At 42.0% G+C, this 12,602-nt stretch overlaps 1 protein-coding gene across 1 annotated transcript in view; it reads right to left on the bottom strand.

Moving 5' to 3' along the window:
* Window positions 1-1,617: 1,617 nt before the first annotated feature.
* The window catches only part of SHISA5 (shisa family member 5), a 38,893-nt gene continuing 27,908 nt past the window's right edge, over window positions 1,618-12,602 (bottom strand). The window contains exons 4-6 of the mRNA XM_083429252.1: window positions 7,435-7,550; window positions 6,467-6,688; window positions 1,618-5,047 (exon numbers count right to left, since the gene is read on the bottom strand). Of these exons, the coding sequence (XP_083285378.1) occupies window positions 4,986-5,047; window positions 6,467-6,688; window positions 7,435-7,550 (400 nt within the window). The 3' untranslated portion in view covers window positions 1,618-4,985. The remainder of the gene's footprint in view (window positions 5,048-6,466; window positions 6,689-7,434; window positions 7,551-12,602) is intronic.

Below are 12,602 nucleotides of genomic sequence, written 5' to 3' on the forward strand. Positions count from 1 at the left end.
ACCTCTGGATTTAAAGAGCAGCATAGGCATGTTTGCAAAAGGGCTTTCGAAACAACCCAGCACTGCTCATATTGTACGTCCGCCAAGGGTGGGGAGATAAAGATTTGTTCCATTGTCCAGCAAAGGTTCCCCAAGTTAGGTTGATCGATGAGATACTTTCACAAGGTGTATTTACCATAGTGAAAGCAAGAATGCTAATGCCTTCCTCATGCTTGCCCTCTAACCTAAACATGTCAATCCAGACAGAACTTGATCTACTTGGATCCCTGGAGGAAGCCCTGTTTGAGGCACTGCAGCCACTACCAGACACACTAGCTATTTTTATGAGTTAGAACCTCACACTAAAAACTTATGCTCTATTTGCACACTGTTCATTTCACTAATCACCTTTAGTGGAAACTTAGACCCAATGATAAGTTTAGGACCCCTCTCCTGCCTCCACAGAACTATGGATCAGTATTCCTCTTTGCTTTAGACCAGACATGGCCAATATTTTGGGACTACAACTCCCATCATTCCTAGCTAACAGGTCGAGTGGTCAAGGATGATGGGAATTGTAGTCCCAAAACGTGGCGGGCCAAGTTTGGCCATGCCTGCTTTAGACAAAGCTTTCACAGAGAACTCTGACGCGCTCGGTCACCTAAGTTCTCAATGTTCAGACTTCGTGAAATCTGCCCTAGATTGTTCCACCCTTAGCTTGATTCCCTCTTTACCACAGTGCTCCATACCTCCTCTTTGATCTTTGTTATTTTGTGTTTAGTTTAGGTGGGAACCTAATATTTCCCAGTCTCTCTTGCCAGCCAAAGACAGCTTGTATTGCATAAAGCAGAGTAGCCAACATGGTGCCCTTCAGACGTTGCTGAGCTCCAAATCCCCATTGTCCCTGTCCATTGACCATGTTAGCTGGAGCTGACAGGAGTTGGGAGTCCATCAACATCTTGAGTACAGCACATTGCATACCTTTGGCATAAAGCTTCAGGGGCCAGCAGGGCTCCTCTGGCCCCTAATTCACTATCACAGACTGCCCAAGTGGTTTGACACCCAAAATAATCTGCAAACACATTAGGGTTGTGCGGATGCTTTGATAGCTGTATCTTCTTATATGGAAAAAAGGTAAGGCTTTCACCATGCAACCCCCATTGGAGTGTTTATAGTGCCACATCACATTCCTGGATTTGCATGAAGCTGGTACAGGGTTTGGGGATTAAAAGAGAAGGCAGGTTATACAATACCAAGGGAATGAGAAGTTGTGTTTGAAGCAGCAGTTTGAGTAAAGCAGGGATGATGAGGATGCACAAAAGGAGGGGACAAGGCATGGACATGGTGTGAATGTAAAAATGGGTGCAAAGCAGGGGTGCAGAATAGAAGAGAGTAGTGGCTTCAGAAATGGGCTTTGGAAAGTGAAAAGCGAGTTTAGATAGCAGGAGCTTAGCCAGCAGAACAAGCAGGGGCACAGCCCTTACTCTGTTCATACTGTCACTGTTTGGGTTTGGGTTTGGATTCTTTTCAGTTAGTGCAATTAATTTTCTGTGGGTCAGAACTACTGTCTTTTACATGCAGGGAGTTGAACACTATTTTTCTAATACTAGCAGAATTCAACAAATAATGCAAAGTGAGTACGTTTTGACAATATATTTATTATAAAAAGCTGCAAACATGCCAATCCTTTTGAATTGGCTTGTTTACTATAAGCAACATACAAATCAGGATTATTATTTTTTTAAAAAAAAGAATATCAAAAAGAATTGCATTGTATATTGATATATAGTACACTGACTACAATAATGCAGTTTGAAAAGTCTGTGAAAGGCACTTCCAAAGTTCACAATAAAAAAGTAAACACTGCAAATCTACAATATGAAGCTGAAATTCAATTTCCCTTCTGCTTCAGTAAACAACTTTTTTATTAAATTGACATATATAACACACACAGTATTTCACAGGCCACAATTTTCCCCTCAGATACTCACATATAAGCACTATTGAGTTAAACAAGACTCATGTAACAGCAGGATTGCAAATAATGAAATACTTGTTGTATGTAAGCAAACACTCGAATTCTGCTCATAGATACACACTGGTGTCATCATGTGACTATGTGAGCTGAGATTTCACAGGTCACAATGGAACAGGAATTACTCATGATGTTGATATTTAATGATCATATACAGTTTCTTCCTAACCCTCACTCCCACCAAACTCTACCTAATACTGGGGAGGAAGGTTAAAAACACACAAGATACTGTCTCATGACCATGGCAAAGTGATGGCAGTCGACAGAGCTATGCTTTGTGATACAATCACTTTATGTGGAAGTGTGGACAGGGTTTCAATCCATGCTGGCACAATGGTGAATTAAGATAACTCTGATGCTTTTCCTGAAGGAGGTAGAGAGAGACACACTTTTCAGCAGTTTGTTACTACACACCCAGAAAGAAAAAATAGAGCTTAACACAGCACATGGAAATCAATATCTATATAGCCTTCCTAACATCCCCAATAATCACCATAAGACAGGACTTTTCCCCATTACAAGTCACGGTAAGGAAATGTAGTCAATGCTAGTTTCTATAACTCTTCATTTTACATTAGTAGAATGTAGACCATATGCAATCTCATGAAGAGAGAGGTCTATGCCTACATAACATGATCCACGTTGCAATCCTATGCACATTCCCTCAAAAGCAAGTCCCACTGAGTTCAATGGGGCTTACTCCTAGGTTAAGGGTACATGATTGCAGCCTTAGTCATTTTCCCAGAAAATTCTTGAATAGGAAAATGCAACAGAAAGAACTATATAAAGACGTTTAAGAAGGCACCAAGATCACACAGTAGCACTCCTCAAAGCATTGTTTGCTCACACAGAGAAATGCAGGGACTCCAACTTATAACTACATAGGAGCAATCCACAATGAGAAACTGCAGCTCCAAAAACAGGTTGCCTCCTCTTCACATTTCTCCTTCACAGCAAAAGCAATTCTGACAGTGGTTTGGGATGATTTTGGTACTCTGAACTCCTAAACCCTCATATTGAACTAGCAAGAGTGATTGAAGTTTTTCTATCATATATTATGAGGGCTATATCTTATTCTATAGCTCAGTCTCCCTTTTTATTCACACTTACTGCATCCCTGGCTTCAGTAGTAATTTGGTTAGAATATTTTGTGTGTGTTCAGTATACTTTTCCTGCCTCACCTTGTACATTCCAGATATAGTTTAAGGGAGAGTGCATACTCATGCTAGAAATGAAGGGGAGCAACAGAAGTCTTCTTCAGAAAGTGACATGTCCTAAATTATATATTCTGGATTACAAGGTAGCTGCTAAGAGTTTTGTGAAATGTAATTATAAAGGAGGATAGATGCAGCCTTAGTTATGTTACCAGAAAATTCTTGAATAGGAAAATGTGACAGAAAGAACTATATAAAGACGTTTAAGAAGGCACCAAGATCACAGTAGCACTCCTCAAGGCATTGGTTGCTCATACAGAGAAATGCAGGGACTCCCAACTTATAACTACATAGGAGCAATCCGCAATGAGAAACTGCAGCTCCCAAAACAGGTCGCCTCCTCTTTACATTTCTCCTTCACAGCAAAAGCAATTCTGACAGTGGTTTGTGATGGTTTTGGTACATGGATAGATGCAGGCAGGCACAGAAACCCATTAAGAGCTGGAAGTAAATTTCTGTTAGTCTATTTAAGGTGCAATCCTATACTACCTGGGAGTAAAAAGCCCATTGCTCTCCAGGAGACTTCCTTCCAAGTATGTATGGAGAGTACTGCACTGTTAAGCACCTTCAAATAAAGAAAATAAATGGTTCTGAAGGGGCATTTGAAAGATTTATAGAGAAAATAACAGGCAACTAGCCATGTTGGCTATATTACCTCCAGCATCAGAGACAGTATACCTCAGAATACCAGTTCCTGCACTATCATGAGTGGGAGAATACTACTGTGGCTTGTGGGCTTCCCATAGGCATTTGGTTGGCTACAGAAAACAAAATGCTGTGCTAGACAAGTCTTTGGTCTGATGCTGTAGGGGTTTCCTTATGAGCATGCTCAGTACCCACGGAATGTTGAACTGCCAGACAGGAAAAATAATGAAAAGGAGAGGCAGGGTGGAATGCCTAAGCTTCCTTATACACGGAGGAAGGCATGTTTGGCTGGCACTCTCAACAGGAACATTAGAATCAGAACAGGAGAATACAATATTTATGTATTTATATCCAGCTCTTCTACTAAGCCTACTAAGCCTAACATTGTTCTGCAGGTCTGACATGTTAAGATGATTAATGATCTCATTCAACCACGTTCATGCAGTGGTACAGTACTTTTGGTTGTTGTTGTTTTGAGGAAAGAGGAAACTGGAATATTAGACAAAGGAAAGTTACCTATGAAACTGACATGCTTGAAATTAAAACTGTGAAAGCATAATGAAGCAAATGACTATGCAATTGCTGCCCAAATACAGAAAAGTTTTCTTTAACAACTTACACTATTTCTTGCCAAAAAACCAAAACATTCTACTCAGTACTATTTCTATTACTTCTTTTCATTAGATCTTATTTGCAATAGTTAACTGGAAAAAGTATATCCAGTTTTACACTGATTTTGTTGAGGTACACCTCCGATTTTATAAGCATTAACAATTACTGGCAAAATCATGGTAGCAGACACTTGTTGCTACTCGTCTTTTCAACGACTCCCTTTCACTAGACTTCAAATTATTGTATGGCATATCCATGACTCCTACTATGAAGTTGTCTTTTTAAGACGCTATCAACAATTTAAATTGAGATATAGGAAAACAAATCCAGGTGATAGATCTTTTTTTTCTTGTGGTGCTCAAGGCATTAAAAAGCAAACAAACACTGTCAGGGTTCCTACCCCACCTGCATCAGAGTAGTATTTTTAGAAAGTATGTCACAATATAGATTCTGTTTGAAAAAGCTTCTGCGCAGATACAGAGCAGTAAATCCATTTGAAGTTAATGCTTCGGAGGATCCATGTATGCTGGGTTATAAGGTGGCTGAACCGCAGCAGCTCCAGCTGTAAAACAAGACAACATTTTAAAGATATATTTTATAAATACTATGCTTTTTCCTGGGCTAATTACGAGCACTCTCAGAGAATCTACTGATCTGTGAGCTCCAGAAGGACTTTCAGCCTCATCAGTAAAATCTTCAAAGCAGATTGTAGCTTTTAAAAGTTCTTTTCCTTTAAAGGAGAACATATCTCTTAAAAAGAATGGAAGTTCAAGCAGGGGTCTCTTATGACAAAACTGACTCTGTCCTTACATGCTTTTAAGGGTAACCCAAAGCTGAGTGTCTGTACAGGTATACTGCTCAGTGTGATTAGATTCCTGACCAATCTATAAAGTAAGGACAGGATTGTACATTTGGGCCCTGCTGCTGCGGAATGACTAAGATGCCAGCATAGCAGACTGGCATAGCAGACTGAGGGATGCCACAGTCAGTGGCATAGCTAGCTGCTTGGGTGCCTGATGCTGGGGCGTGTCCTGCAGCTGGGGGCGGGGTGAGCCACCCGTGGGGTGGGGCGATCTACCCGTGGTGGCGGGGCGAGCCTCTCCAATGCTTGGAGCCTCTCTGCCGCCTCCCCCTCAGCTGTAGGGAGGCTGAGGGAGAGGCAGTAAGCAGACACAACTACCACGCTGCCTTTTTAGGCAGCATGGAACCTGCAGGCGCCTAAGCCACCATGTCACCCCTAAGAAGTTTTGTGAGCCCATTTTTTTTTTAAAGACTCTTTTTGTCACACACACCCCTCGGTGATGACACCTGGGGCGGACCACATCCCTCGCGCTTCCCTTCCTCCGCTACTGGCCACAGTTGCTCCAGTACGGCATTATGCCAGCATATTTGATACCACCAGTACAACAGGCAAAAACTGACAAACTTGGCAGTTTAATGGTACAGAAACGTGCTTTAGTTAGGTTCCTAAGTTTGCTCAGAGGTCACCATCACCAGGAAATTTGGTGTAATATAATGCCAGGAAAGGTTATGCAGTAATAAAGATCACTTTTTATAGAAGTCAGCAGAGAATCTAATATAATTGCCTGCCCCCTGCCCCCTCGCCACACAAAAGGATAAGATTCCAATTAACTCTGCAGCCAACGATAGCATAATACAGTAAATATACAAGCCCCAACCAAGGATCACCAATCTCAGATATTAAATAGCACATCAAGGGGCACGTTGTTGTCCTCGTGTCAGGAAACCTTGGGAGCATGGAATGAGAACTTGGTTGGTGGAAACCTTGATGAAATAGCAAAGAACTAGAAAAAATAAGCTAAGAAGTAGAATGAGCATATTAATGGTTCATGTCCTCTCAGAAACCTTGCATTTGCTCCACTTCAAGACTCCAGATAAAAACACCCACAGACACCCCAGCTCCTGCAGCTGGGGGTGCAAGACAAAGCACCCCGTTCTTCTCAACAGATTCTCTGCTTACCTGCCATGGTTTCATGGTAGGGTGGTGGTCCTGCAGGCTGTGTGGGGTAAGGTGGAGGGTACTGTGTTGGGTAGGGTGCTGCTGGCATCCCCTGATGCGGTTGCACTGGCAGAGGATTATATCCTTGATACATCCCTGCAGGGTAACCTTGTGGTGGCATCCCAGGCTGCTGAGGATATGGCACCTGCACCAGAGTTGTGGCTGTAGTTGTGGTCACGATAGCTGTAAGACATGGGAAGAGTGCCAGGGAGCAATTAGCACATGAAGGAAGATGATTATATTTCTAAACAATCCCTTTGCTCCCTGTTTTTTCATTTTTTGTAAACTCAACTGCCACCAACTGCATTCTAAAGCTATTCCGACTACATTCCTGAGGTGAACAATGATGAAGCTCACCCTCCCCTCACACACAAATTTCTTAGTCCTCCTAAGAGACGCAAACAGACATGACACAGGGTTGAATCCCGCTAAGTCACTGAGCATGTGGAATGACTTCTGCAAGCACATCAGAACTTACCCTCCTTTTGCACTCCCTGCCCTGCACCACCCCAAATCTGCTCCAGGGGTTGAGGAAACCGCAGAGCAGATTCGACGGGGGGGAGGGGAGAGGAAGTACAGTTGTGCTTGCAGGATATGTTCTGAACATACTACAGTTTAGCTGAACTCAGCCTGCATATTCGATTCACTTTACAAAATCATGGCTATTTGGTTGTTCAGATATTTAGACAATTCCTACCATAACTGTTTGTTGGCATCAAGTCCAAAATGCTGCTGAGGTAAACTGGCTCTTGATCTCAGATGTGTCTAAATAACATGAATTGCTTTCTGCAGCTACATCCCAAAATTACACATGGCACTAGACAGCACTATTTTTTTTAAAAAAAGTTTATGAGTCATGAATAATTTCTTGTTAGAACAGCCTTCTTCCGTTCTTTACTAAGAGAAGGTAAAAAATAAACCATGCTTACGCCGTGGTTGTCTTCGGCATGCTTTATACAGGCAGCAACATGAACAGGTGAAGCAGAAAATGATGGTCACCACAAACAGTACGAATATGGAAACACCAACAGCTATGACAGTCCCGCTGTAAGAGGAAAAGACACATTTGAAAACTAAGGTGTCTATCAAAACAGGAGGCAATCTTCAGTTATAACCGAAAACACTGATAAATCACACAGTTATCCTTTCTTCATCAAATATTTGATCTAATTTGTTATATTTAGAAAAAAATGCATAAAAATAACATTCAGTGTGCAAACAAGCAATTTCCCTTAGAGGTTTATCATACGGATTATGTCAAATAAAAAAATGAGGATTAAAAATTCAGTACTATGCTCTAGAAGCATTCTTTCACAAAGAGGCATAGTCATACTGAAGAAAGAAAAAGCAGCAGAGAGGCATATATAGATGCATCAGGTGTATCAGTATACCTGAAGGAGCATCTCCACCCCATCATTCAACCCGGACACTGAGGTCCAGCGCGGAGGGCCTTCTGGCAGTTCCCTCACTGAGAGGCTACAGGCAGAGCGCCTTCTCAGTAGTGGCGTCTGCCCTGTGGAACAGCCTCCTGTCAGATGTCAAGGAAATAAACAACTATCTGACGTTTAGAAGACATCTGAAGGCAGCCCTGTTTAGGGAAGTTTTTAATGACTGGGGTTTTAATGTATTTTTAATCTTTTGTTGGAAGCCGCCTAGAATGGCTGGGGAAACCCAGCCAGATGGGCGGGGTATAAATAAATTATTATTATTATTATTATTATTATTATTATTATTATTATTAATGAGTGGATGAGTAGGAACACACTGTGTTGGGGTGCTTGGTCGCACTGGCATGCACATGGCTACATGTATGTCATCAAGGTGACTGTCCCTGTGTGCGCAAGTCACTTGGCTTCCAAATGTCATCAATCTTTAGCAGTATGCATTCACCTAGACTTGCCAAGAACAAATCTTTAGCTCTGCTCCTTTTCTGTGCTGGACCTACTATGCATAGGGTGATCATCAGACCAGGCCACAAGACCACCACTGTTTGGCATTTGTTCAGTACTGATAGTGTGCTGAGCACACTAAGGTAACATGGTTCCTGCCCAGAGGTCTTACAATCCACAGTAGAAGGGCAATTCAGGGATGGGGAAAGACTACAATGCAGGTGGGTAGGTAGGTGGCCCCTGGTCTCCTTTTATGTAGCCCTTGACACCACCTGAACAGTGTTTGAAACTCCCATTGTTCTAGGCACATTTTGTGATAGGGTATTTCATTAGCGTGAGCAGTTTCTGAGCTCTGGGTGCAGTTTTGATTAACACTGCAGAGTGGAAGGAAAGAAGGGTCTTTTTCTGCCTCCTCACTTCCAGTTACTCTCTGAAGACTGGAGAAGAGACCCTCTAAAGAATATTAGGGGGGTGGGCAGGGGAAGGACTAGACTATGTGAAAAATGAACTTAATATTTTCGCTGCAGTTCATTCATTTTCAGCTTTGTATTCTTGTTATAAAAAAGTGTGCCTAAACGTACCTCAGTTTCTAACACTGCTCTGGAAGCTTTCCCATTCCTCCATCTCATCCATTTCCCCCCTTCCAGTTCCTCTCCCTTTTTTGTGGTTTTTCAAAGTGCTCCTTCCCTCAGTATATGACATTTCAGAACAATTTCATTTTAACAACAACAACAACTTATTTATATCCCACCCTACCCGGCCGAAGCTGGGCTCCGAGTGGCTAATAACAGTAAAATAATACAGCATTCTAAAATCAATTCATTATAAAATCAGTTCAAATCAAATTGATGGCAACTATTGGGCTAGGGTTCTGTGAAGAATTACCAAAGGAGGGGGTCAGGCTGTGCCTTGGCCAAAGGCCTGGTGGAACAGCTCTGTCTTGTAGGCCCTGCGGAAAGATGTCAAGTCCCACAGGGCCCTAGTCTCTTGTGACAGATAAACTGATTTCTTTTTTTCCCTTTTTTACTTCTCCTCCTGTTTGTATGGCTTGGAGAAAAGAAGTATTTTACCCACCTGTCCAAGAAAAAAAATTAATAGGCTTCTGCCATATGTGTGTGGGTGTGTAGCATCCTGAAGTCAGAAAGTAATTATTTTAATTTGCTTTCCAGAACAGTAGCTGTACTGGCTGTTGTATTTTTTTATTACAAAAATCCTCTGTAGTTATTTGAGACTAACTTCATAAAACCCCATAAAGCTTTCATCTGAGTAGAATTGCACACTATTAGGAATTCTAATCAGAGGCATACCACAGCTAAACTTGAAGCAGTGTGTGGTCTTTATTCCACCTTTATCACCACCTTTCTGTAACCAGTGAGGAAATGATGACACTGACAGGAGGGGAAAGTTCCTCACCCTTGGGTTAAAGGTTAGGGTAGAGAATAATAAAATAAGTTGATCTTGAGGAGAGATTCAGATGAAAAGAGAAGCTGCACCAGGCAAAATCCAAATTGGGCCACCTTCAGCAACCAAGCAGCCTTCACAAATCATGTGCATTGAACAACTTTTCATAATTTAATTGGTGAATATTTGTTTTTTAGTGTTGACTGTTTTGCACAAATTATTCTGGGTTTTGTATTTATTGGTTAGGGGAAGGAGCACACCAAGGCCTAACTGTAACCACCAGGGAAGGGTTTCAACATAGTGATATCATGATAGCTTCATCAGCAAAAGCATTTCTGCTTGCTTGATGAAATAATGTCCCCTCTCCTTCTCCCAAGTACTATTCTGGGCATTATCCTGACCCACCTGAGCCAATCTAGGGGACACATGGGGGGGGGGGGGAGGAGAGGAGGGTAAAGTCCAGTTGTGCCAACTTCCACTTGTGGGACCAATTATTTCAGTCCAGCCCTAGGAATCTAGTTCAGTTATCTCTGGCTTCAGTTATTTTAGCAGGAATTGTCCAGGCACATTCAAATTATTTTTTTACTCATAAGGGCAAAAAAATTACATTTCCCCCACATTAAGAAGAATCCATAATAAGAGTTTTACATATCAAACCTCCATTTTTAACTTCTTTCTATTCTTTTAAACGAATCCAACAACAATAAAAAAGCTCCAATGAGGTGGAAACAAAATGGTCACAATGAAACAAAATAAAGCATTTAAGGATTTCACAGTGATACTACATCTTCAGTTGCATGTTTATATTCTGCTCCATGCTTCTGCCAAACATCAGGCCAGTCAGGCTAAAAAAATGTTTGTGTTCAACAACATTCAGCCAATGCACTTAGGTTTAATACACTGGTGGGTAAACTACATTATTGTCAGCTACAGTGATAATCTTTCCACTGCATGATGAAAAAACTGAAGGCACACCCAAAATATTTTACGAAGTGCAAGCTAGTATATCTTTGAGACTGCAGCAGCAAGCCACCTGACAACTTCAGTACTGTACTGACTAATTCCTGATGCTCATACCAAAATAGGGGTGGAGAGAAACACCCACAGCTTGCATTCATTGAGTGTTCCGTTCCTTAAATGTGAAAAGCAAGAGCTTACTGGTGTTATGCAAAATTAGACACAATTTACTGTATATGAGCAGCCAAGTGCTGCAGCACGATACAGACTCTTCCGTGAATTGGCAACACCGCCACAAAATGAAATGTCTTGTGCAACGAAGGGCAGGGAGGGAGAATCACACTTATTGGAGCCCATCTTAAACACAGTCCTTGCAACAGCGATTGTAATGCAAGCTGAATCAGGTCTTTCTTCACTTTTGGGTGCTGATTTTAGAGGCTAATGCAGTGGTTCTTTAATCTACTACCGCCAATCAAGTATACAACATTGCCAGACAGCCCCTGCCCCAAACTGCCATCATCCTCATCGAACTCTAGATGAGGCAACTTGGGTCAGAATAGATAGATGTTATTTCTAAAAGGTGAAAAAATTATATGATCTGATGAGGAGCCAGAGAATATATAGGTGTATTTCTTATGCATGCATATGATACTCAGATCTTAGGTTCAATGAGACCACTGTACCAGACGGTCATTAGCCAACATCACCAACAGCAGACTGCCACCCACTCTATCTCCAGGCAGCAGCACGGTTATTAAGACTGTGAGGGGAAAGAAGGGATGTGGTTGTGGTTGTTTTGTTCAAGCTGTAGGGGAGGAGCTGGGGAAAGTTGTCCCCAGGTGGAAGAGACAGTGGCAGGAAATGAGGTTGGGTGTTTATTGTCTTCAGCTACAAGCAGAGTTAGTGGTCAAACAAACATCATTTCTGATAAAGCCTGGGAGCTTGCACAAGCTGACCTCTCCAGCCAGGCAACAGCGCTGAGTCAGTAGTTTAGGAACTGACCTCCTGGATCATAGCTGCTTCTCTTACAGGGGCCACACGCTAGATGTCGAGTTGGCAATGCATACAACATCTCAACCAGTGGGGTGCCCCCTCCCCAGAATGGCATATGAAGATTTCAGGGTAGGTTCATGTTTCGCAAAAAACATGTACTCATACGTATATGTCACAATATTTCAATACTTTTGAAAATTCAAGTCATGTAATTAGGGGAGCCAGGTAATTGCTCTTCGGTGGTGAGTTCTGAAAGCTCATACAGAGAAGGAAGAAATGGATTCTCAGAAAAACGCCACCATTTTTTAATAGGCAGTTTTTCAAGAACCTGTTTCTCCCTTGTCTCTGATGATTTTAGTGTACGCACTCTGTTGTTTTCTTTCTGGAAGCTCATCAGGTATACTCGGTCTCATTGGAGAGCAGGCATTCCAGTTTGATTCTCTCTTTGCTGCACAAGCTCCTTAAAGAGCCCGAGGAAGAAGTCTAGGATCTGGGGATTTATTCTTAGGGTATGGCGAACAGGAAAAAGCAGCTGTCCTCGGCTGCTGTTATAACCCACTGCAAAGGAAGAGAAGAGGCTGCACAAACCAATTTGCAGAACATGCTGGAGGACAGCATGACTCTGGTCAGTAAATCAGGCCAGTCTCAGCAACTTATAACCACACTTTATATAAGGAGATGCGACAGCTGAATGGTGACGTACATATTTTGCCAAGGCTTAATACCAAGCATCTCTAGTTAATAGGATTGGGGACCATCTGAGGCCCAAGAGAGTGAAGCTTCAGGCCAAACCATGCAAACATTAAAATACCTTTTTTGTTTGTTTGTTTAAGACCATATCCAGCCTTTACTTAACG

Source organism: Podarcis tiliguerta, assembly GCF_965153285.1.
Source record: "Podarcis tiliguerta genome assembly, chromosome: 2".
Taxonomy (NCBI): domain Eukaryota; kingdom Metazoa; phylum Chordata; class Lepidosauria; order Squamata; family Lacertidae; genus Podarcis; species Podarcis tiliguerta.